At 34.9% G+C, this 26178-nt stretch overlaps 1 protein-coding gene across 10 annotated transcripts in view; it reads right to left on the reverse strand.

The window, feature by feature from the left end:
• Window positions 1-10910: 10910 nt before the first annotated feature.
• RYR2 (ryanodine receptor 2) overlaps window positions 10911-26178 on the reverse strand; it is a 378221-nt gene continuing 362953 nt past the window's right edge. For all 10 annotated transcript variants that reach the window (XM_086877715.1, XM_086877706.1, XM_086877711.1 and 7 more), the window contains 8 exons: window positions 23131-23191; window positions 21664-21810; window positions 20623-20757; window positions 18179-18335; window positions 16381-16445; window positions 15536-15636; window positions 14003-14054; window positions 10911-12335 (listed from right to left, as the gene is read on the reverse strand). In XM_086877715.1, the coding sequence (XP_086733841.1) occupies window positions 12240-12335; window positions 14003-14054; window positions 15536-15636; window positions 16381-16445; window positions 18179-18335; window positions 20623-20757; window positions 21664-21810; window positions 23131-23191 (814 nt within the window). In that variant the 3' untranslated portion in view covers window positions 10911-12239. The remainder of the gene's footprint in view (window positions 12336-14002; window positions 14055-15535; window positions 15637-16380; window positions 16446-18178; window positions 18336-20622; window positions 20758-21663; window positions 21811-23130; window positions 23192-26178) is intronic.

Raw genomic sequence — 26178 nt, forward strand, 5'->3', positions numbered from 1 at the left:
ACAGTAAGAGTGTGTAGTGATATCTAAAACAATTTCATAAGGACAACATATGAAATGCAAAGCCCCAGATCTGAATGTTACTATTTTCATGACCAATTTTTTTTTTACTTCTTTTAGGATTTCTAAAGCTTTTCTCATATCAGGAACTGGGATCTCAGTTTGATATATCTGTATGAGAAAACCCACCCCACATCAATATATCTGGAATTTTTCCAAGAGTATTAAATAACCAAGTCTTCATTGCACTGATACAACACAGCAATCAATATTTGTTAAATGAAACATGAAAAGATACTAAGCAAAAAAACTGAATTTTTGACTCATTTGTTCTTCACTGATGCTTGTTTTTTGAGGCATGAAAGGAATCTTATAGAGGGAATTATGTTTGATTGGTTTATATTTGACTCTTTAAGTGAAATTGTATGAACAACTACACTCAGTTAACATTAACAGGAACAATGTAGACTACTCAAGTGAAGACATGTTTTCATTGCAGCTGTAAGTATGTCATAATGTTCCAAATTTAGTGATTACTGGAGGTAATAAAAAAATTTGGAATGGCATTGGATCATTATTTTTAATTGCATTCTCTTCCTTCATGTTACTCTAAATTTTTTGTTGGAAAACTTTGGTATCTAAGAGAGAGTTTAAACATTATTTAATGATTATTTAATAATAATAAAAAACCCCAGAAATAATAAAATAATAAATACAGATATGAGAAAATAAACCTCATAAATTTTCAGGCGAAAATGTCATAATTCTGTTTTTCCAAGAGACAGTTGAACAGCTTTGTGACTGCCAGAGTCCTCAGGGGCAAAAGGTTAACCACTAACCAAGCAAAAACATATGACACAGAAAAAAAGGATTAGCATTTGAAACAATGAAAAAGGATTGGGAAAAGCAAGCATTTGAAGCAAATTAACATACATTTGCTAATAAGTTTCAAGGAAAAGTAGGTAGTTCTGAACAGAAATCCTTTTTCCTCTTTTGGCAGTCAAGAAATTATCACAAATTGAAAGTAAGTAAACAGGAAAAATACCAGAATCTCTTTGCACAGCTTGTTGATAATTGGGAATTGGTTTCCAGACCAAAAAACTCAGAGAAAGTAAGTGCCATGTATCTACTTAGACAACACATATCACATAGATAGATAGATAGATAGATAGATACATAGATAGATAGATGTATCTATGTCATATATTGCAATGGTTCCTTACATATATAAATCAACAGTTGTTTTTCAAATTATTTTATTTCTGAAACAACTGAGTAAAAACTAAAATCTGTATAACTGTGCCACATGCTGCTCCAGGGTGCTAGGGTGCTCTTCATTTCATTTACCAGACTGAGTAACCCTGAGTTGTGCAGCACATCAGGGTCCCCATGAGACTCAACCACAGACACCCAACGCTGGTGTGCACCAGGGTCTCAGCCTGAATGGCAGTTCATGTTCAGCTGGGAACTCACTCTGGGAATCAGACATTCCACAAGTCAAAGGTATACAAAAGTACAAAAAAGGACTAGGTGTAAATGAAGGGGGGAAATGTTAACTTGGTGATGTCACCGTGATTTTTTTTTTTAATAAAATATGTTTCTGTCACTTTTCTAAAGCAATAATTACATTATTAAAAGGACTGAGGTTACTTGCAAATATCAAGCTTCAAGTTTTATACACACAAATTATTTATTCTTTCATTATTTATTCTTCCTGTGAATGACAAAGCTGAGGCTACTTTTATATCTTTCTATCTTATACTGAAGTGTAAAGAAGAAAGTTCTCAGTTGTAACCATTCACCAGATTAACAGATAAATTCTTCAATATCCTTTCCAAAAATGGAAGTGTCTCCTCAAGCTGCTCACTGTCATAAGGGCTAGATTCAAAACACTCTAAGATGTATGGAAGCCTTGTGTTTTTTCTGTGGGGTTTCTTTTTCCAGAATTCTTTTTACAATGGGGCTGCGTGGTTCAATTATTTCATTTCAATTACAAAGCTTCCATAGTTCCCAGTGGGTAAATCCTGCTAATAACTGTGTTCTACCTGTGTCTGTAACAAGCCAGAGGAGCTGAGAAGATAATTTTTATGTCTCTAATTCCCCACTGTCTGGCCTTTGCTGCATGCCTGGTGATTGCTTACAGTCAAGCATATAAAAGAGGCTTAGCATTTCTCAGCATGCAGGGCAGCTGCAATCCAGCCCATGAGTTCCTGCAGCCACAAGCAGAGGGCATGCCAGAATTCTGCCACACAAACAGTGCTAAGGGATGTATCTGCCCTCTATCAAATCCTGCCGTTTCTAAAACTGGGGCAACACAAACATCTTCTCACTGTATTCTAGATTTGTTTTTGTTTAGCTAGAGGTTGCTCCCTGCTCTGCGTAAACAAAGAACAATTCTAAAGAAGTCTAATAGAAATCCTGTATTTTAAATTGTTTTTACCAAGGGAAAAGATAAATTTCAGAAACCTTATTACATTATAAATGAGCTTTCCATTTTGAATGTTCTTCTAAGTTTCTGTAGAACACATCTAATTGTCTAAGTCATTAAATACATATTCTAAATAATTTCCTTTTCCCATAAAGGGTTTTGATAATAATCAGTGATCATCTTTCTTCCATTGATTATAATTAGTTTGTGAATCTTATTTTACTACCTACTTATTTATGCATGAATGCTTAGACATGTTTTATCCCATAAAACTTGTTTTGACTAACAGACACTTAAATGTAATTTGCAATATTAATCTCTGATTGTGTTCTTCGCAATTAATCTTGACAGGGCAACAATTTGCATTTTTTAGAAGAATGTTGGTCATTTTAGCTGCCTGTTCTTTCTGGGTTTGAGGACAAACCTTTTAATGCTGTGAATAGTAAAGTAATAGGTTACAGGAGGACATTTTGAGAAACAGAATTATAAAGACTATGACAGCTGAAAGATGGCAGAAGAAAACAGAAATGAAAGTTACTGTCAAATTTGTTTCCTAATAGCCTTCTCTTAGGAGTACTAACACTGCAATCTCTTTCAATCTCTTCAATTTCAGTCAGACACACTTCAATCTCTTTCCAACAGGCACAGACCCATAACAATGGCTTTGTCATCAAGAAGTTATATTCTCAGATTATTACCTTCCAAGGGGAGTTGTGCTATTCCTTTTCATGGAAGAAAGTTTGAAATTACTTTGAAAATTTTGAGAACTTAAAAATTTTGTTCAGGTAAAAAAAAAAAAAAGTTACTTCCGTTTTTAAAGCCCTTCCCACATTCATCACCTTTCTAAATCACAGTCAACTTCTGGGAAAAAAAAAGCTCTATACAAACTTTTAGGACAGGTATTAAAGCACAAAAGTAGAGTGGCTGTACTAAGTCTGACTAAATGGACACGAAGCCCAGCAGTCTGTATCCAAAATTAATTGTCCCTGTAACTGGAGGCTTAAGAAAAAGTAAGAACACTTTTGATGTCTCTGTCCAACAGAATCAAAGCAGTCTTGCTTGGATAAAACTTTTGGATCGCATTAAAGCATTCTACTCAGAGAAGAACTCTGAACATCTCCAAGGCTGGGAGTCCCTGGACATTTTTTCCAGTGCTGCACCCCTCTTCCAGTGAAAACATTTTTCCTAATTCCCAGACTAAATCCCAGGAACCACTGTTTAGTCCCCTTCTCCATTGTATGTAGACTAGCACAACCAATTCCCAAACATTCTCAGCAGGACACTCATGGTTTTCTAGACATCTGCTTCTTTTATTTGATCAGTATGATATTTTCCCAAAGTAATCCCTTTTATAAATGGAAGAATCCTGTCCAATGAAACTGCCCTTTATGCAAAGCTAGTGCAAATGGCTCAGAAGACAGTTAGTCAAAGCTTTAACAAAACTATGAGAAGGGATTATTATTCTGATTTACAATTAGCGTATAATCTCTGAATGAAATCAAGCTTCATATTGTTGTACTGCTGACTTCCACCCCCGACCCTCTCAAAAAAGAACTGTCTTTAAGAACACAATAACAATAGCTTTCAAAGGCTGTTCTCCTTGGAGAAAAGCAGAAATATTTATCAGATCAATACAGTCCTCATGAATTTTCAGAAATTAAGACACTGTTTTCCTGAGAAATTGATTTCCTTTTGTGGCTGTAACATTGTATTGTTATTCATGAGAAAATCTGGGAGATTCACTGTTTCAATTAAACTGTAAAAAGCTATGGGGTTACAAGACTCGAAATAAACATTTCTTCACAACATTATTCTTATGCTTATTTTATGTCTCCAAATTAGACCAAATTAATTAATTTGAATCATATTAAGAATACAGGTGAATTGCAAAAGCAATACACAGAAACATCAATCTTTTCAGGTCCCATATTAAGCTAATTTTGAATATTAGGAGGGTACTCTATCATTTCACCATATAGTAACAGTGATAAAGTATCCAACAATATCTGTATGCATCAAAAATTATTTTCCACTCAAAATGCTAATTCTTCTCTAATTAGTAGTTATGCCAGAATTTCCCTTTTAAGTTGGTTATGCCATATATTACTGCAGTTAAGCATGCTGTCACTGTGACATATCCAACCCTGCCATACACACATAGCACAGTCAGAATATACACAGAATATCTATCTCATCACACACATTAGTTCTTCTGTGTTCCTCAGCTGTCTCTGGGTATGTGACTGGAATAATATCCATTTTGTCAAAAAAAATTCCTTTTCCCTGCTCCTGACTATTTACTACCCTATTTACTGGTTTGTATAAAGCTTTGTGAGTTGGTTCCTTTATTTTCCCAAGATTGCCACTTCCTGATTTTATGACTGTTTGAAGTCCTTCATTGCTCCCATGCCACTAGACCAATTTGTATAATTTCTCTGTGCCTGTTTTGTCCACAGAAAAGAAGAAGGAAACATGTGGACTAGAAACATGGCACCCTAGATCCACTTGCCTGAGCTACAATCCATCTTTTCCCCAACATCTCCATGTTCAGTTAATTCTAGTGCATCACTTAGATCCCCCTGGCTATACTCTCGTGAGTTTCTGGAGCATGTAACAATTTACAAAGAGTGAAGAAACTTCAAAGGATCTCAGGTAATAAAAATTATCCAAACCATGGGAACACAAATTAAGCCACAGCAAGATACAATGAGGATGCAAAGGCAAAAAGAAGTATCAGATAATGTGAGCAGGGCTCTGGGATATCCGAGTTTAGCCAGCCTACAGTGGTAAGATGACAAGCACAACAAATAAGTTTGTTTACTGCTTCTAGGTCAGCTTGGTCAAAACAGCACAGTTGTTTCTACACACAAATCATGATTAAACTGATAAACCAGATAACTGGGCCACAGTTTGTCAAGGGCTGCTCATATATGCAAACTGTTAACTATAAAACAGCCTTGTACAGTAACTTCCTTTCACTGTTACTGATTCTTGCAGTTTACACTGCCCCAATTGACAAATCAAGCTGCAAACAGGAGAATTTAATGTGAATTGGTTTTTTTAGCAATTCTCCCAGGCAAAACATTTTGAGCAGTATTATTCAGATTGCCCCTCAGTCCTTTCTAAGTCTGTTGGATTCCTTTGGCTAGGAGCTCATACCCTGAATAAGAATGATCTAGGTGAAAGATACATTAGTCTTGCAGGCATATTAATTACTTTGATTATTATTTTTTTTACAAGCAAATAAGTCCAGATAAGAGGCTACTGTAATTCAGCCTGCACAAAGATTCCTTATGACAACATTATTACTAATTAGTAATTAATTACACATCAGCTCCATGATGCAGATAGAAGTAAAAACTGCACAGGTTATTGATTATATACCTTGGAGATTGCTATTAGCACTCAGTACTAGAAAGTTCCTAATTTATATTTGCATACTTTTTAGATGTTAAGCAACATTCAGACAAATAGAGGTTTGGAAAAAGATAAAAAGAATGATTTCCAGTCTGCGACACTCCAGAGGGCTTCTGAAATCATTCACAGAAGCAAAATTTAAACAAGAAATGCATTTCGTATATCACCAAGGACTGTCAGTTAGGAAAATTATATTCAGTTTTTCTCTGAAATTATCCAGGATTATTTTGGCCTTTGTATATGATTACTTCCAAGTACTGCAAAGTATGTGATATTAGCCTCTTGATATGGGGCAGAAGTCTGAGCAAACAGAAAGAAAAATTGCCTCATTACAGTCAAGAATAATGAAAACTAAATCAGGGAGAGACAAATTCTGAGATTATGGATGTATCTTTACATTCTTGTATTTAAATCATTATTAATTCTACACTCATCCAAGCATAAAGAATCAGTGAAGAAAATAAATCCAGTGTCAGTATTTCCTGTCCAAAGTTCATTCCATTCTGTCAGATTTATTTAAAGACTGAGTGGTCTTCCAGATGTGCACAGAACACTGTGAACCACTGCTCTTTTCTGAAACATTGTGCTTCAGAGAATGATAAATATATAATTTTCCCTATCACTTGAATTGGCTTAAAATTGGGTACATAGATGATCATCAAGGATGATAATATTTTTAAACAAGGAACTACATCAAGCTGTGGTGATTCTTATGAGTCCTTTCCAACTTGAGATATTATATGATTAATATTCAAAATCAACAACTTGCTTTATTAATACCTTAGGGTAACATTGCAAAGTACTTTAAAGCAGATCAGTAGTTACATCAAAACTATGAAGTCATTTATTTTAATACAGATTGAAGATACCTAAACAATTCACAATATTTTACTTAGTATCTGAAATTTTATCTTATTTGGACAGAGTCAAAAATCAAGTGCTGCTATACGGTCCAGTGGTATTCATTTTTTTCTATTTCCTAGTCAGTGAATTTTCAACTTTCCTTCCATTAGGACAGACCACACGATCAAAGGACATGCCTTTCTGTCAGTGCTGAGCAGCTGTCTAATCAATTTAACTTCAATTTGTTCTCACGAGGAAGCGTCTGCGAGTGCGTGCGCACCAGCAGCTACAGCGGTGCACGGCCTGCTGCCAGAGGACTGAGCAGACAACACCAAAGAGAGAACACAGATGTTCAGCTGTCTTCCTTCCCCTGGCACTGAGGGAAATGGGAAGGGGCTCCTTCGGAACTGGATGCACTGAGCATAGCATGAGCGCATTACCACAGGAGGGAACAGCAGCCTCACTGGATGCCAGTGTTTAAGCCAGATGTCATCCATTCTCCTCCCTTCCAGCTGATCTGCACGACAGGCACAGCATGGTTCACAGAGTAACACTTCTTTGAGCCACACTGTGCCTGTCATGCAGATAACACTGAGAACAACACTTCTTCAAAATTACTGCAATTTTTTAATCTCTGAAGAAATGTAACAGTGCATGACCCTTTACACTTCTTCCATTTATTCACTTGGAGTTATAGGACCTGAGGATTTTCCTTTCTCTGATTCTCCCAGCACGGTTCTATTTTTTCAGTGCAATCAATTTACACAGTTTCATTCTATCCTCCTAGCACTGCATTAAAAACAACCAACTGTTGCAGTAGTGTCTGGACTGGACAAAGTAAATCTAGCCATAACACAAATCTAGTTTGGCTAGCCTAATTCACGTCTGAACCACTGCACACCACTGGCCAGGACACTGGGCAGGAGAGAACTATCAGCCAATGGCTGTCTAGCCCGGGAAATTTGAATTGAGTATTTAAGTGAGTTCTGAATAATAAACGAGGCTGTTTTGTCTCATGAGCACCTGAAGCACGAGTCGTGGATTCATTATCTCCCCAGCCACAGCCAGCACGCTACAACCAACCAAAACTTTTTGATCTATTTCAGCTCTCAATTTCCACAATCCAGAATTCTTTAACCGTCTTTTCAGCATTCCAAAGGTTTTTACTTTAAATATATTTAGATGGAGAGGTATTTATTCTGTGTAACTGCAATTTCTACAGAGAAAGTCAGTGACTGCATCTTGCAAGCAAACTTGGAGCATTTACACAATGGCCTGACATAAATGACCTTCAGTTTGTTTTAATTGTGAGGTTTTCAGTTTTTCCCCCTTCCACTCCAAAAATTTCAACTTGTTCTTTTCACGAGAACTTTAGCTCAGGAGAAAATGAATAGGTTAAGCCTTTGTAATTGCAAGTCAGATCATAGCCATGTTACTACAAAAGCAAGCTGCTGATATCAAAAACTGCCTCAACTCCTGACCTCCACTGACAGAGAAGGATGCTGTTTTGCTGATGGAGATTTTCAATCACTGCTGAGAAGGGTCCTCTCTACCACATAAGAGAGACGCATCCTTTTGCCTAAACATCAAATTCACGGTATCCAAACCAAAAAGATAATTGTGAGTAAAATGGAAGGAGTTGCATGGATACATTTAAAATGTTATGCAGATGAAAATAAAAAACCTAATCCAGAAAAAAATCTTCAAAAAACCCTAAAACAAGAATAAATACATCTTTTTGCTTAAATAGCTTGCAAATTCTCTGTGAGAAACTATTTAAGATCTGTATAGTCTGATATTCTATTTGTAGCATAGCTTCTATGCTTTGGCATGGCTTTAGAAAAGCTGAAGAAAACTGAAAAAAAAGCAAGTAATTATACAAATAAAAGTATTTATGACTTAAAGGAGAGAGATTGCAGAGGATGTATTTATGAGCATAAATATTAGATTTAACCAAAGAATATACCCACCCATGCTCTCTGTGACAGATGTCTTATTTGACAAAGATTGTTCTGGACACCAGTTACATTTGTTTTGGCTTATGAACAAAAAAAATTAAATAAATTAAATATTCTAGTTTAGAAAATATTACATACTATAAATACTTCACAGGTGATTATGTAAATAAACTGAATTATTCAGTACCTCTTAAGATGGCAAGAATATTATCATAGTTATAGAAATAAACATGAATACAATTCATATTAGTAAGACCTCTGAAACAGCAGGGAGATAGTAAAAATTTAAATATTGAACAACTTAAATAGCATATTAGTGCTATTAGGATTAATCTTGTCATCATGCAGGGGCCAAGGATATTAGAGAACCATTTTCTCCCTTCCTATTTTCTGTGATTGTCTCAGTAAAAAAACACAGATAAGCTTCAAACTTTAAGGGATAGGAAAGACATAAGAACAGATTATCAGAAGAAGGTGTAAAAACTGTTATCTCTAAAGGGAGCAATATATAAGGAGGTAACAATTTCCACAAATAAATCACACCCCAACTACTCTTTTTTCCTCTTGCTTTTCATTTCTTCATTTCTTTGCTGAAATCAACATTAATATCCTGGGATCATCAGTTTTGGAAGTTTTCTCAATTTTTTTGACATTCAGAGATAAACAGCAAAAAATATGTCTGTTTTTTTCCCAATAATGAAGACATTTTATTTTTCCCCTGAAAATTGATGTTTTACTGACACAATCAGTAAATTCAACTAACAGCTGAAAAAAAACCATTAGCATACACAAATGCATGTGTAAGTATAACCTTACCTTAAATATAACATGCATAAGCACCATCTTTTTTAGTATCTTGGATCTAAAACTGCAGTTTTTAAATGACATGTTATTATCACCTGTTCTTGTAAATTGCACTAGTACACAGGACACTTGTGTCAATGTTAATTTCTTTTGATGCAACTATTAAAGGTGTGAATTGTCTGTATTGGTTGATTGTTTACAACACAAAAATTCAAAGACATAGCATTTGTCACAGGAAGTTCATTAATTTTCAGTAAAATCCAAGATTTTTTTGTTCCAAATTCATCTAAGGCTAAAAAAATTGAACAATATTAAATTGTATCCTACAGTGTGTATTATATAGTATGTGGACTGCTTGAATATTATCCTGTTAGAAGGGCACATTAGACGCTTTTTTGTTGAATTACCCATTAAGATAAAGTCTCTCCATGACAAACTTGGTGCATCAAACAGGAAATGCTACGTTTCAGGGACTCACAGAAAGCTACAGCCACTGCAGAGGGGGCTGCATAAACCAGGGTCTGAAGCTCTGTCCAAATCCTTTTTCAGCACTGAACACTAATCTTGTAAACTCCCCCAACCAGTTGCTAGATGTAGGAATTTGCTCCTGTGACAACTGTAATTGATTTAATAAACGAAGATTTTTCACACTTAAACCTTTTACCATATAATCAGTAGATCTCATCATAAAAAACCTCTGGTGTTTAAGTTTGGCTTTCACAAATATTTGTTAAACAGCACACTGGATTCAATAGGAAGGATGCCTCAGGAGTTCTTGGACTTGGAACTTGAGGTTCCAAAGAAACATGTCACATTTATTCTGGTATTTACCTACAAAGCCCATTTGAATTTCTTTTGAAGATAAAGGAATCTTGAAATATCCCTCAGAATCATTAGCTATATATTTTTCTCCAAAATGTGCCAAACTAAAATAACCTGTGTACCTACATGTGTCAGACAAGAACTATTTTCATGTGTACACCCAAAAAAGAAACATGACCATACCCCCCCCATTTCTTAGACACAAATCACAGAAAGGTTGAATAAAGATGCTTTATAAAGTTGTTCCAAACAGGGAGGAAACAGAACTGGACTGAACATTCCAGTCTGGGTGGGAGTGGTTTAAAAACTGAATACAAATTGCAGTTGCTGTACCTGTCCCTTGCACTGTCACCAAACTGCCCAGACTCTGGCCTCAAATCTTGCAAAGTTTGAGAGAATTTTACCAGAACAGTGAACAGGATACCAAATTCGGCAAAATTCACAGAACTGAAAGCCTGGCTTTTAAGATTACAGCTTTAGCATTTTTGCATGATTATTCCCTTAATTGTAAATTTTTATTTTTTTAATTTTTTAAGTTATAACTGAATTCTTGTACAGATAATTTCTTTTATGACAAAACTGTGACCTGTAAAGAAATGGAGAGCAATAGAAGAGCAAGAAGTCCAGGACAAAAGACCAAAAACAGTACCAAAACCTTTAATTAAGGAAAGAGTAGCTTAATCCTGGTTTGATGTCGTTGAAATTATTTCAGAGATTGATAAAAAGATTCAATTAAAAAGACTTCAAATGCTACCAAAACCAACTTGTTTCCATTCTGAATGTCTCTTTTTATTTGTAAAGACTGGCATTACAATTGAAAAGGACTCAAAATGGAGTAATGTACACATCATTGGTGTTTCATGATGCAACTGATGGAGTCCCTGAATGGATATTGCTTCAGCTTTGCTTTTAAAAAATAATTTAACAAGAAAATCTTCAACTCCACTATCGATCACAGGTGGCAGAAATGAAAGAAAGAAAAAAAATAAAGAAACCAAAATTACTGTCAAATTCATAACATATATTCATATTGTTGGTTGATGACACTTGTTCCAGATGTACAATAAAGCCCACAACACTTTATTACTATGGATATAATTATTGTGAATGTTTTTTCATGTTGATCAACTTGTTTCTGAAGGTTGTTTTTTGATTGTTTTAAACTTGCATAATAAACATGCAATGAAACATTTCTTGTTAAAGTGTTTTTTGCAGCTGTCTTGTATTCATACAAAGATTTCATAAAGTAGCAGTGTTGTATCAGAGCATTACCAAAATAAGAGCAAAAGCTAAAGAGGAAGGTAAATGTGAAATTAACTTGATGAGAATAACCTAATCTTGTCCTGAGACACTCCAGTCTTATTAAAAAGATGTGCACAATCAAATCCCTTCCTCCCAAACCCACCAAAACCACAAAATAAATACTAAATTGGAAGGGAAGACGTAAAGAAAAAGAAAAATAAAAATGTCATCATGCACTCATCTTCTGCATAGCTCAACCCACATATAGTAAGGCACTATTTCCCCACAACTTAGTGTCCACATCAATCTTTTACGGTGCTCTGTGAACTATATTTTTAGTTCCTTCCAGGATGATGAAATAAACAGACCAAATGAGTGTTGCTACCATGTCACCCCATGTGTGATCTTTTAGACAAGGGTATCATCTGGCAGTTTCAAAAATAAGCTGTCTCAAGTCTCTACTTGTGTGTGCATGTTATGTATAGGGACATCTTTTGCCTGTGCAAGTGGTTGGTTTGGTTCCAAAGTTGCTGTAATTTTCCATTGTTCTTTACTCCAGTGTTCTCAAAGCAAATACACAAGAAAATAAAAGTGCAGTTGGGTCATTAAAAACAGAGCTTTGGTGCTCCAAAATGCACACAGCTTTGGGGATTTACGAAATCTTTTAGACATTCCCAAAAGAGATGGGAAATACAAGGACATTTTTGTCCAGAAATCCTCATTTTTGCTTAGTTGAGCTGGTCTTCATATTGTTTTCGGAAGCAATCACCAGCAGGGAAAAACTCCCAGCATCGTTCTTGGTACATTTTCCACACATATGATTCCTGAAAGAAACACAGTTTGAATTACTTAACTTGATTTAATGAGCAACCATCAACCATTACTTTTTTTTCTTTTATTCATATATCACTTCACATTTTTGATTCTGTGCACGCCAGGTTGTTGAACATCAATCTACAAAATCATGTTAATGATTTTGATTAGTTTAGAATAGCTTTTAGTTTTTTGTCACCCGGTCAAAAAGCACTATAGAAATGCACAGAAGAGAATCAGGTAGTTTAGTTCTTTTTGCACATTTGCACAGCTCAATTAAAGCTGGCCACAAGACAAATAGCAGGATAAGCAGAATATTTTATGTCATAGAAATTTGTCTGAATTTCTGCATCAGTCATTTCAGAACATGTCTACAAAGAACACATAAACCAAAATGACCTTTATTGTCAGTATTTTCTGAGTCAGTGGCATTTGGTATTTCTTACTTTCTGATTATTTGTTTGGGTAGGGTTCTTTCTTGAGACATTCCAAAGAATAGTAAAGAGTATGTGATTTTATTTCTATTTTAATCACACCACTTAAATATGGTTTTTATTATGCAACTTTCATGATAAAAAGGGCATATGTTGCACCACTTACAGAAAATTATTCTTAAATCTTAAAATTATTTAGGTTAGAAAAGACCTTTTAGATTATTGCATCCAACCATAAACTACTGCCAAGTCCACCACTAAAGCATACTCCTAGAAGTTATGTAGTATGAAGTACATTCATTTTCAAACTAAAACTAGCAGTATCAAAGCTGAATAGTTAGTAGAAACCTGTCTTCAGTGAATACAGTAGGACACACTGCCAAGAAAACAGAAAGTGCAAATAAAAAAGACGTTAAAACATCTCAGTATTAAATTCTCAAATGAAAAATGGATGTTCAAAAATAGCAAAGCAAACACAAAAAATCTCGTACTGGACAAATCTGAGATTTATGCAAATAACATGATTACAGCACACATGTCAGAGTTCAAAAGAGTAAGCTACATAGATTTATAGCAAATCATCCCTCTGACCCAAGTCTGTAGGGCTATATATGTGATACTATTCAGTTATTTTGCATTTTGATCTCCAATACAGGAACTTCCTTAGTCAGCTGAAAGACTATCACTAGGAAAGAAAGACTAAATTTTTTTTTCCTGGTGACTTTTAATATACTTAAAGGAAGTTGAAAGGGGCACCAGAAGTTTGAAAGAACAGAGAAGGAACCTCCAGAGAAAAGATCACATATTTTTTGTTTTAAATATATGCACAAGTTCTTTCATATGGACTTATTCAGGAATATAGACAAAGAAGATTATATGTAGATGATAATAATGAAAGACAAAAACCATTATAAAAAGAAACAAAAGAGAGAAATGAAGAGTGCTGCTTTCACAGAATGCTTCAATGTTCTGTTTATCATTATTTTTGTTTATCGTATGTATTTATATTTTGTGGAAATAAAAATTTAAAAACAACAGGTTCAGATACCAAAAAATAAATAGAAAGTGCTACAGAATTTATACTCCCTAACACTGAGAAAACAAAGTCTCAATAATTACTTAGAAGAATGAAAATTAAATTCCATACCATACAGGGGCTATCCATTAGAAAAAATTTAGTTTTTCCAAGCCTGAATGATTTTTATTTTAGAATCAGCTGACATTAATAGAGTTGTTCAACCTACCTGTCCTGTATGCTCGGTTTCATCTTTGTTAATAAGATACATCAGAAAAAACCTACAAGCAAAGAAAGAAACAGCTATTGTGAATAAAGTGTTGGAAAATGTTAGGCAACCCACAAGGAGATGAATATTCTTCAGCAAGTACAGTATAATGCTGTTCATGGACTTACAAGTTCCAGATTTCTACCTATGATACTATTCTGAGACAGATTAAACACTTTCCTGACACTGCTGACATTCACAGTTCAAACAGTAGAATATTAAAATGCATAATAGTCAGTTTGACTTAATGAAGTTAGCAACTCATCTTAAATGAAGATTTTCTATACTTTCTAATCCAAAAATTACAACAGATATTGCCTTGCCCATGAAAACCCACTTGGAAGTAGACAGAAAATGGTCAATGGAAATTTTTTTACTCTTTACACACTGAATAAAAAATGCTGAAGATATCTAAGAGACTTTTGTTGTTGAAATTATAGGTTGGGGGTATTTTAGTAGCGTATGCAAGATTAACATGAGCAGAAAATAACTTGCAATTTTAAAAAAACAAATATTAGTCTTGAGGGCTTGAGCTGACATTCACCAAGTTTCAAAATTTCAAAATTTCACTCATAAGAGACGTTCTCTCCAAACATATGTAAAAACATAAAATATGATCATGAACAAAAAGAAAAAAACCCAGTTCCTCAGGCTGAGGCACTTCAGGTATGCTATAGTATGCTATTTGTTCACTATTTAGTAAATAGGAACAAAAACCTGTATGATAGTGCTTTAATGTATTTTCTTTGCACAGCTTGTTTTTTGGGTGGAAAGTTTTTATAGGCGTTTTTGACTTTGCAGTCTCATTATTTTGTGCATATACAGTGAGTTTAAAAACACAAAGACACAATCCAGATCCCCTGCTTCATAATGACAGCACTAGTATAAAGTACACTCTAACACTGCATTTTTCATACATGAGAGGAACAGTATGAAACAGTGATTTTAGATCTGATAATTGGCTTTATTTAGTTTAGTGGTCACTGCTGCTCTTCTTGGATTTTCCAAAAGTGGACCTGATTGATGCCCTTGGTTAATCCCTCTCATTTCTGGCTTGTCCCTATAGTTCCCCTACCTCCCTTTGTCCCAGTCCTCTTTGTCAGCCTCAGCTCTCCACACAAAATATTTTGTCCAATCTAAGTTTTTTTGTCCTATTCCTGTGTTTGTTCTCTCTTTCCACCAGTCTCCCGGCCAGGTCATACTGCTCCTCTGTACCCTACACACCTCACTCAATTTTACAATTAATGTGGCCTCTGCAGCCACATATCAAGTTCATTCCCACCTACAAACTTCTTGTGCCACAACCAAGCTGGAAAGCAGGATATGAAACTTAATTCCTTGCTGTCACTACCACAGAATTAGACATTCAGAAAGTGTAAGTGTACACCAAAGCCAAACAGTACTGACTATTACTTATGCAAAAGAGGTAATCAGGTACCTGTGAAGGCTGCAAGGATCATGAGTTAGTGAAGAGTGCATTTTTAGTGTACTCACAAATAATTGGCCAAGTTGTGCTCCTGTAGTGTGTGTGTTTCAAAGCCATGAGGCACTGTATCAAAGTAGTCATTTCCTATTCCACAGATAAAGCACTTCGTCTGCAAGAAAGAATACACAGCACTTCAACACTACAAATAACACTTGCTCTGCTTTCAGAAAAGGCAAAAAAAAAAGGTAAAAATTTTCTTGAAAATAGCAATGCAGCATTTATAATACGCATTGAACAAAAAGGCTTTTCTTTTAATGATCCAGACTGGATACTTCAGTAAAAACACTTGAATAAAAGCTTAGATACCCTCAGAATAGCTTCTTACTGTTTAAAAATATAAATCTTTGCCAGCTCTAAGTGAACAGGTATCAGGAGACAGAATAGTATACAATGGTCACAGCTGACATTTCTACTGTTAAGCAGCACTTACTGTGACCCATGGTAATATTTACTTCAATGCTTGCCAGCTGAAACTGAATATGCTCCAAGTTGACATTACAAAGCACAGATGGTTTGTAACATTTTCCTGACTTCTAACATATATACTTCAATGATAGAATAGGAAACCACAAAGTACAAGATACTTTCACACATATATTAGCTGAAGAAAATTACATCTGAGATGAAATGTAACATGGCAGTTGTGTTAGAAACCTCTAGTTTGAAGATTCAAAAGACTTAAATAGCCACAGACATGCAATTCCTTATAATTCACATTGTATGATATCAGATCATGTACTGGACTGTATTTTCCTCTTAGTTTGAAAACTATCCACCTCCAAATCTTATTTTGACTGAAAACACACACGTGAAATCTGAAAATAGGTATGGTTCAGCAGCTGAATATTCTTACCTCCATGTCTTCCTTAACTTGCTCTTGCTGATCTCTTAACTCACCAAAAGCATCAATAATTAAACCTAGGGTTTAAGTTAAAATGATAGTTAATGCTCAAGAACAGAATTATGACAAATAACTGGAAATCCAGGGATAACATAACTCTGATAAAGAATAGTAAATGAAAATCTTCTGCAGACAAAACCATAAAGAAAAAAGAGCAAGCCAAAGAAACACCAGTAACATGGCTGGCAGTACCGTTTTGAATTATGAAACGGGACACGCAGACTTCTGTTTTATTCCCAGTGCTCTAATCTTGACTTAGTACATTAGGATATACGTGGGTGTACAGTGATTAAGGCCCTACTATAGAAAAAATAATACTGTGTGTTTAACAGAGTTGAGATATTTATTACGTGGCAGATGCAGAGAGGCCCAGAGCTCCGTGCATCCTCTCTCATGATGGTTGTCATGTAGCACAAGGTTCCACTGTAGGAGCTCTGACAGAAGTAAGGGGTCATTTGAGGGAGACACAGAAAGAAGAAGAAAAAGAATCACAGGCTCTATGGCTCAGATTATAAACTGCTTATAACCTTGGCTCACTCCAATACAAGTAAGGATTAATTGCACAATGACCATTGACACTCCTGTGCACAAAGCTTGACATGAAAGGACTCTATTCTTCAGCCACTCACAAAATGAAGGAACAAACCACATGAAATATGCTACTTCAGCGTATAAAATATTTTCCACCCTCCCCAAGCTCCTTAAAAAAACCTTGTTGATTAAGATCAATAAACAATTTACCACAAACTCAAAGTTGCCTTTTGAATTTCCTCGTAGTGAGTGAGAAAGCACCCTTACTGCTGTCAAAATTATCCTGTTAGATGTCAGCTCACAGAAAGCAATGAGGTATCAGTATTTATGACAGCAAGTGAACCCAGAAAAACTATTTATCAATTTTTCCAAAATTGAGAATATACTTTTGTTAACTTGTGTGAACTTGATTAAAAAATGACCTCTTCACAACACTTTAAAGGTACAGTATGAAAACTAAAAGGGATTTAAGTACTTCAGGTACTAACAATAAACATAATTAATGAAAACATAATAAAAAAAATCCATCCTTGATATGCCAAAATAAGGCATCCACTGTCCAGATTACAACAGTGAGAAGCACTATCAGTCAAATAGTTTCCCTAAAATTCCAAAGCCAACTAATGGAAGCTAACTTTCTGCTGTCATTAACCAGGCTATCCTAAAGCTGTTTCATATCAGGCACCCTTTTTTTACTCTTAGACATTGTTCAAATAAGGAGGCATCACACAAAACAGCAGTTGTTATGTAAGAAAATATATAACCTCTTAAAGCTATGGTCCAATTTTCACACCATTACTACCAATCAGAAGATCTGCCAGAGAGTCAAGAACTTACGCTGCTGGCAGCAGAATTCTGACAGCAGTACTGATTTATCTATATAGGATGGATTACGCTGAAGGACAATTTTAAGTTGTGCCACAAGATTTCTATAGGAGGCTTTTAGAAAGGGCAATGACAAGACAGAAACTGCAGTGACATCAGTATTCTTAGGGCAAAAAATATATTTTGTTTCTATTGATCCAGTTAGAGCCTGTTGATTTTACAGAGGCTCAGAAGAGCAGTGTATAAGAGTTAGCTGGGTGTGATTTTCTATATAAATCTGTCCTTCATTATCTGCCCTGCTATTCTGAATTTTAGGTTTGTGATTACCACTGCACTAATATGTTTGTGCTGCTAAATAATGCTTTCAGTCCCACTGTGGATTACAAATGCATACCTTGGATAATTGCAAGCAGGATGACAATCACAAAGAAGAAGAAAGTGATGTCAAAGATAATCCGATAGATTTCATATTCATCTCCGGCTGGATCTTCTATTTCGTCACCAATGCCTCCTCCTGCCCGTACTCCAACATACATGTGAAACATGTAGCACTAGAAAAGACAAAACAAAGGGATACAAAGGCTGTTTGCAGCTAAAAGCAAAAATTCCCAGAGTTACCAATTCAGGAAATGGTAGAACTGGTCTATGGTCTAGGAACTATGATATGTCAAGTCTTTTTGTCTCCTTTGAGATTATGCATATTTCTGATGGAGGGGAAATGCTGCTGTGCAGCTGAAGCTGCAGTATTTCATGTTCTGTCATTATGTAGCAGTTCAATAAGATCAAAAGTTCAACTAGCAGAAGCTCAGCAGCACCCCATGATTCATGTAAAATCATTTCAGCAGTGTAAACAGGAAATATCATCACTACCATAGCCATCTCCTTTTCCAATTTCCAATTTCCTAGCTCAAAAGTGAATTATTTGCCCCATTTTTAGTGTTTCAAATTCAAATTTAAAAATAAACAGCCCTCCTCCCCAAGCCAAAATAAAACAAATAACCCCACAGGCAAGCAAAAAAATCTTTGTGAATGCTTGTGCAGAGAACGGGCTAATGACTGAAAATGTCTGAGAATAATACTGTGAAACTATGATATGAAAAGTGGTGTAATAGGTCTGTCACTACAGTTGCCTGCGATGCTGACAATACAGAATTTCCAGTTTTATTATGTTATAATTTAATAGAAAATTACGGTATCACACTCTAGAGATCTAGAGCAGGGAACTGTTTTTTTTCTTTAGGCAGCTTTGAAAACTACAGGTCAAAAGTTCTCACCCTCTATCAAAAAACAGTGACGACAATAACTAACTCCCAAATTATAACCATAAAAAAAAAAATAAAAATCTTCTATTTCTATGGCGTGCTGTCCCTAAAATCCCTTCTGTAAGAAACTGATATAGTACCATACAATTCTGAGTGACCCTTGCCTGAAAAATCTAACAGTTTCTAGAGACAGTTTATACTCCAAAACTGAAAGGTAATAATTACCTTAATGAGTGAATGTAGTGTTACTTACCTAAAATTTTTTGGGTTTTATTTCTAAAAAATTACGTATATTCATTTTCTTTTAAATCCTATTTCAAGGCTAAGTGTTTTTACAAGAGACAACCTTGATTTAGAGCATTTCACATGCTATTCTAACTCATTCCTGTACAGTATTATAGTCTTGTTGTACGTGTATTTTCAGAGAATTACAGAGCAGGTCAGGTCAGGGTGACTTCATGAGGTCTCTACTTCAAGCAGGGCCCAGTATAACCTCAAAAAATTGATTTAGGTTTTATCCTAGTCAGTTCATTACAATTTCCTAAGGATGGAGACCACAACAACCTCTCAGAGCAATGTGATCCATTGCTTGGCTCCCCTCAGTCAGAACACATTTTTCCACTTTAAGTCCACATTCTCCTGCCGTGCACTTCCTGTTAGGAATTTTGGATTTGTCTTCCCAGCAATCTTTCTGCAGACACTGGAAGCTCCCCTTACACACCCTCAACCCTGAGACTTTCTCTTCTCTAGGCCAAACCAGACCAGTTCCCTCCGCTTCTCTTCCCACAGCAAGTGCTCCAGCACCTGACAATTCAACAGCCCTTCACTGATTAGTGCTCCAGTTTATCTGATTTTGTTGTGCCAAATGTCCCAAACCAGACAAAAATATAGACATACTACTCGGCTTCAACAGTTTATCTATTTATTTGGCTTTTAAATGTTGACTCCCTGGAAAAGATTCATGCTACATAGCACATTGAAATACATTTAACTGTTGTACATGATTGTTTGCGGAGAGATATTAAGGGCAATGCATTTTGGAAATTCTTTGTGGATTAAGCTCTACCTACCACCCATAACTCCAAAACCTGGCACCATCATAGCTAGTACAAAATATTTTAAGGTGGTTCCGGACACAGCAGTTACTGAACTTCCTATTAAAGATAACTATGGCAATTCATGCTAAGATGAACTGACAGAGCTTAAACAAGAGTTTAAGTATTTGCATTACTTATGAAAATGCTTGCATGTAACTGACCCTCCTCCTAAATGAGCTGTCGAATTTCAAGATTCAGAAGTGCTGCCCTTTAGGCAGCTCAGTTTCACAGCTTGTAGTTGTTTTTCATTTTTTGAACACCATATTTCTTCTATTCCTTTATAGATGAGTTTGCTGAGCATTCACAAGTTCTATTGAAGATGTTCATCATATTTGTCCCTTTGACTTCAGCTGTAACCTTTCCTGCCTGCTGGCTAATGATGCGACTGTATGAATACCAATTAATGAGAAGGTCAGGACAAAACCACAACAGCTTGAGGAAAAAAAACCCCAACAAACAGAAAGCAAAATAAGACTTACTGTTAGCATATCATCACATTTCATGTCTGGCATATCACCATCTTCACTCTTGTTGTAGAACTTGCGGAAAAAATTGAATGCCACTACTGTATACAAGTATACCACTACTGCCAGTAGTCCCACTGTTAGGACAAGCTGAAAGACAAAATTACAGAAGGGGTGTAACACCACTATGGAATTGTGATTTATAGTTTCTTTCTTTCTTTAATAAAAAAACAAAAAACAAAAAAACAAAGAGAAAAAACACCCAGAACTAAACAAAAAAGGGAAACTAACAATAAACTGTACACACAAGCAGCAGGAAGACTTTTACTATCTCTGTATTTTTGTAACACAGAGTAATATATCTGCATATTCCCATGCAAAGATTGTGTGTTTCATTTTATTTTGATCAAAGACTACGTTTCAGAAACATAATTAAAAAGAGAAATCTTATAGACAGATACAAAATGAATAATCTATTAAAATCATATGCAATCTCCATAATCAGATAAAAAAATCTGAAAATTCACTACCTAATAGTAATATTACTATCACCAAATATATAGTTAATTGAAAAACAGTTATCTACTGATTTAATAGGAAAGCATTTTTTCATATGCATTAAATCACATATAAAAAAACCCTGTTACTAATATTTTAATATCTCAGAAAAGCAGCACCAAGTACTCTGCCACTCAGTTGCAGCATCATTCAGATTTTTCTCTGAGCTTAATGGAAAGCAGATGGGAGGGAGCTCCAGTATCTTGTTAATTGATACTTCACTTGTGTAGCTCCCAGATCGAGAAAGTTCCTTATAAATAATGCTCCCTTAATTCATAGGTAATTTGCTAAAATTCCAGGACTATTTTTAGAAGGGAGAATACTTTTTCTTTTGCTTACAAATCCCATTGCCTAGTTTCCTCATCAACTCAAGTTCCAGAGTTCATGATGGAAGAACATTTCTGTTGTCAGCCTGCAGAGCACCTGACTCAAGTAATGAAGTGATCTTTCCTGTGTACTCCTTAAGCAAAAAAGCTGAGAAGAGATGGCAGCTGATACCTGTTTGCCATTGTGGGTGACTGATGACAGGATAGTTCGTAATGTCTTGAATCCCATTGCAATGTCAAGGAGATGAGCAGCAAAGAAAAAATTGTTGTAATGGCCGAGGACTGACATGGTCATGTACCATGCTAGGTAAAGGAAAGACTGAAAGGAAAAACAAGTACATCCAAAATAAAATTCATGGCTTTCATCTTTAACTTAATTCAACAATAAGGAAAAGTAGAAATTCCTCGAATATGCTTTTCATTAAATAGATAACAGTTCTTTTTAAACAGAGAATTTTCTAGATATCGTCGAGAATTTTCTATTCATGCAACAATATTAAATCCTCAAATACAAAGTCAACAAGACAAGGGAAAAATCAAGAAATTCAGAACTTATAAAAACTAATTTTTTATTATAAAAAATATTTTTATACTAAAAACTAATTTTATATTATAAAACTAATTCTTAAACCCTTATTTTTAAATGTCTCTATTGTAAAAAAAAAATTTGATTTAAATTACTTTTAAAAATAATTTCTGAATTATTACATTAAAATATTAATTCCCAAAGTTATTTAATTATAATTATAGTACTCTGCAAGCAACAAAAAGGAATTTTGTAATTTGTTTGAACTTCTAAAATGCCTATTTAAATATATAAGTATTATTTAAGTAAAGCAAAAATGTTAACTCCATCAGATCCTCTATCAATTAGTTTTTATTGAACTTAAAGACAGTATTTATAAAAGAAATTATACTCCATCCCTTAAAAAAATACTCCAAACACTGTTTACAGACCATGCTGTATCTAGACCCAGAGGCTTACTGAATACCTTCAGATTACACTTTCATTTTCCATCTGTCCTAGCTCCAAAATATTTTTCCCTAATTGTTTATTTTACCAGTAAATTAAGTAAGTAGGCAAACAAGAATCATAAGACTGAAAAATCATGATGACTGACTTCTTAAACTACATTTTAACATTCTTGTTTATCTCTCCTTGTTTTTTTGCTTTTAAAGACTCCTTTTTCAAATTATTGAAATAACTTGTATCTTTCTGTGGCACACCTTACTATTGGTTTCAGTGATAAAAATATAGCAATTCCAGATACATTAACTACATTGCTGTGCTCCAGGAATAGTCAAGTGTTCATAGTATTTATGAACAATAAGAAAAATGGCAATTAGCACTTATGTAATCAGTTTTCTAATTCTACAGTGACGTGCTTTCTTATTGCTTCTAGTAAAGCGTATCAGAAAGAGGGCAGGAATTGACCGAGGTTCTATTAACTACTGCCAAAGTAATTGTGAAAATATTTTGACAATGTCTCCTTAAGCTTTCAAGATTTACTTCTTGTAGTAAAATAAATATAATCCAGAGTATTTCATGGCTCTCATTGAAGCACTTTGCATTAACAAGCGCATATTTTTTTTTTTAGAACACGAATATATACATATATGTATATACTGTGAAGCTTACATTATCAGTGAAAACAACTCCCAATTTCCACATCTGATACTTAACATCAATGGAATTTAACCTGTAAAAATAAAAAAAATATATAAATTGCATTTTATAGCAAAAGTCAAGTGGAAAACATGAAATACAATCTGTAGGAAGTGTATTGTCATATAACAGGAGTCAATAGGTGATCAATTTCTCCAAAAGCTGAAATACATCAGAACCTTGTTCTAATTCATACTTTTACTCTGGAATGAATCTATAAGGAGAAAAAAAAAAAAAAAAAGTCAAAAATCAAATTCATAAGTACTGTTTCAAATTCATCAGACCTAATGCTGATTGATTTCTAAAATTTTATCATGCATACAATATACAAATAAAATAAGCTGCCTTTAAGAATCAATGGATAAAAAAAAATTATTTTCTTTTTAATGCAACCCACCTAAACCTGAAGTAGCTAGTCAAAAAAGGTAACCGAATTTGCACCCTAAAATGCCAATTCTTTACCTTAGTTATTATAGCATACCTTTAGTGACACAATTGGATGACATTAAAGACAGACAAATTTAGATCAGATGAATCTCAGAGCTTGTTCAGAAAATTGACCCATTTTTCTAAGGATATAAGGAAAATCATTAATGAAAATACGATAATTCTTACCAGTTTATGAGTTTTGATATAGGTACTTAGGAAAATCTTCTATTAATGTTACTTTTTATAAAATAGATAGCATCCCATCAGATAAAAAACATTCTTTATTAATTGTCAGCTAGGTAGAAAATGCCCTTTTTATTGCACTTTTGTGCAATATTTTTATTTGTGCCAGGCACTGAACAACATCGACAGATGATGGATGCTTCATCGAGAATGGTGCCACTTGGCCATTACAAAAAAGAAAGCATTGAACCAAAACAAAACAAAGAGTTATAGGTGCCTGTAAGCTTTCTGTGCATCTTGAAGACAGAGCACATAATTGAGGTATCCTGCAAAAAGCCTCTGCAAGGATCCACTAGGCTTAAGATTCCCAAGTAAATAATCAAAGGAGGAGGTATTTTACATTAGCATCCATAAGGAGAAAGGTTTGAAACTGAGATTCCCACACGTGCATCATTCCTTTCAGTGGAACAGGCTGGGAATTTGGACACTGACATTGACTTTGCCTGCCTCAACCACAACAGCCCCTACCCACCTGCTACTTAGACAAATGGGCACATCCACACTTTTGTAAATCCTGTAGTGTCATTGTAGCAAGTATAAATCTTGAGACTTCAGGTGTAAAAGGTACTGCAGGTAAAATTCCTTACTTTTTCACTAGCCATTACAGGCAAGAGATAGACTGTCACTTGAGGAAATAGTCTACTGGTTCTCCAGGAACAACCCTGTTCTCTGAGGTACTACATTACTAAAAATAGGGCTACCCATTCCAGAATCTTTTGAAATCCTACATTATTGTATCTCATGGCAATGAAGAATAAGACCTTTTAAATTCTTCCACATTCATAGGCCAACTGCATTCATTGTTTGTACACTTCACATTTAGGATATGGTTTAACTTCTCACCAACCTATAAAATTCAGATGTTCCAGGAGAAAATTATTTACAATTTTTCTATTCTTGAAAGTGGAAGAATTCTTCTACCACGTGAGCATTTTACAGAAGCCCTGCTTGTTTTCCAAATTAGCCTTATGTCACCCCTTGCTGCAGATGCTTGAGCCTTATCTACCTCTTCTATTGGCTCTGACTAAGCTAATGATCACAGAAACAGCAGCAGTTAGAAAGGTAAAGGGACAGGGAAACAATACTAACAATGGCACCTTTGAAAATTAACTTTCATGTTTGTGTCTTCCATATTATTTTCTCAAATATACTACATCCATGATGCATCTAATTTAACACCATCCACCCAAAAGAAGAAACAAATGCAGTGGAAAAAAAACAGCACCACTGTCTCAGTCTCAGTGTGCAAAATTTAACTGTCTTTACTGTCTAATCTACAGGAGAGGCCGAACAGCATCATCCTTCTAAGCTGATTATAGCTAAATAATAATGCAACATATTTAAATAATTATTTAAATATTAAAATATTTATACATTTTAATAAATGCACTTTAAAAATATTCAAGGCTGCATCGATGAGCTGGATGGCTCTTCAAAGGTCAGTGAAATACAGATTTTTTTTAATGCAGTATATCACTGGGACAGACAGAAGCTTTTAAAGAAGCATGGTCACCTGCAAGTAGAGTGCTTTAAGTGACTTGCAAAAAGATAGATGCAAACCCCAGGCTATTTTTCCAAAGGAAAGGAGGAGAAAAAAGTAGGAGCTAGCTGTTCACTTGTATTGAACATGAAAATGCTACATAGTGCACTTCCCTTCTGTGTTGTGAGGCACAGGTCTGGCCTCAGCCTGTGCCACCTCCTCCTGGCACAGGCAGAAGAAGGAGCACCAGAGCTGCAACCTGCACCAGGTCACACCTTTCTCTATTTTCTCTCTAAAGTACTGCAGTAAGGGGTCAGTTCCAGTGCTTTTCCCACCACTCTCTTCATTGCACAGTAAATTTATGACAAATTTGGAATCTGGAATATGTATAAGTTTTAGTATTAAAAAAAAATCATTAGTATTCATTTTTGAAACTGTTATAAAGTAGATAAATGTACCTTCCTGAAGAGTATATTTTGTTATGCGACTGGTTCTGCAAATTTTTATAACTGTTTTTTATTTTCCTGCAACATATTAATCTGTTATGAGTATGGAATGATTCCTCCAGGGAGAACATGAAAAATGGATGAGGTCATACATTTCTTTTAAACTGTATATAACATGGAGGAGGTATTAGAGATATTAAAAAAAAAGACATCCTTCGGACATGATTCTAAAACTAAATATTTCATCAGCCTTCTCCATCGGCTTCATTCTGATCAGTTTTTCCAATATTATTCACAGAAACATTATTTAAATGTTTTCCCCCTCATATGAGTATGAGCACAGAGGGAAGGGAAAGTAGTTTTATTTTGTTTTTATGTCAATAATAAAAGTAGTAGTTTTTTTTTTCTAAACTCAAGCATGGG

The sequence above is a fragment of the Cyanistes caeruleus genome, chromosome 2, assembly GCF_971803275.1.
Source record: "Cyanistes caeruleus chromosome 2, bCyaCae1.hap1.1, whole genome shotgun sequence".
Classification (NCBI taxonomy): domain Eukaryota; kingdom Metazoa; phylum Chordata; class Aves; order Passeriformes; family Paridae; genus Cyanistes; species Cyanistes caeruleus.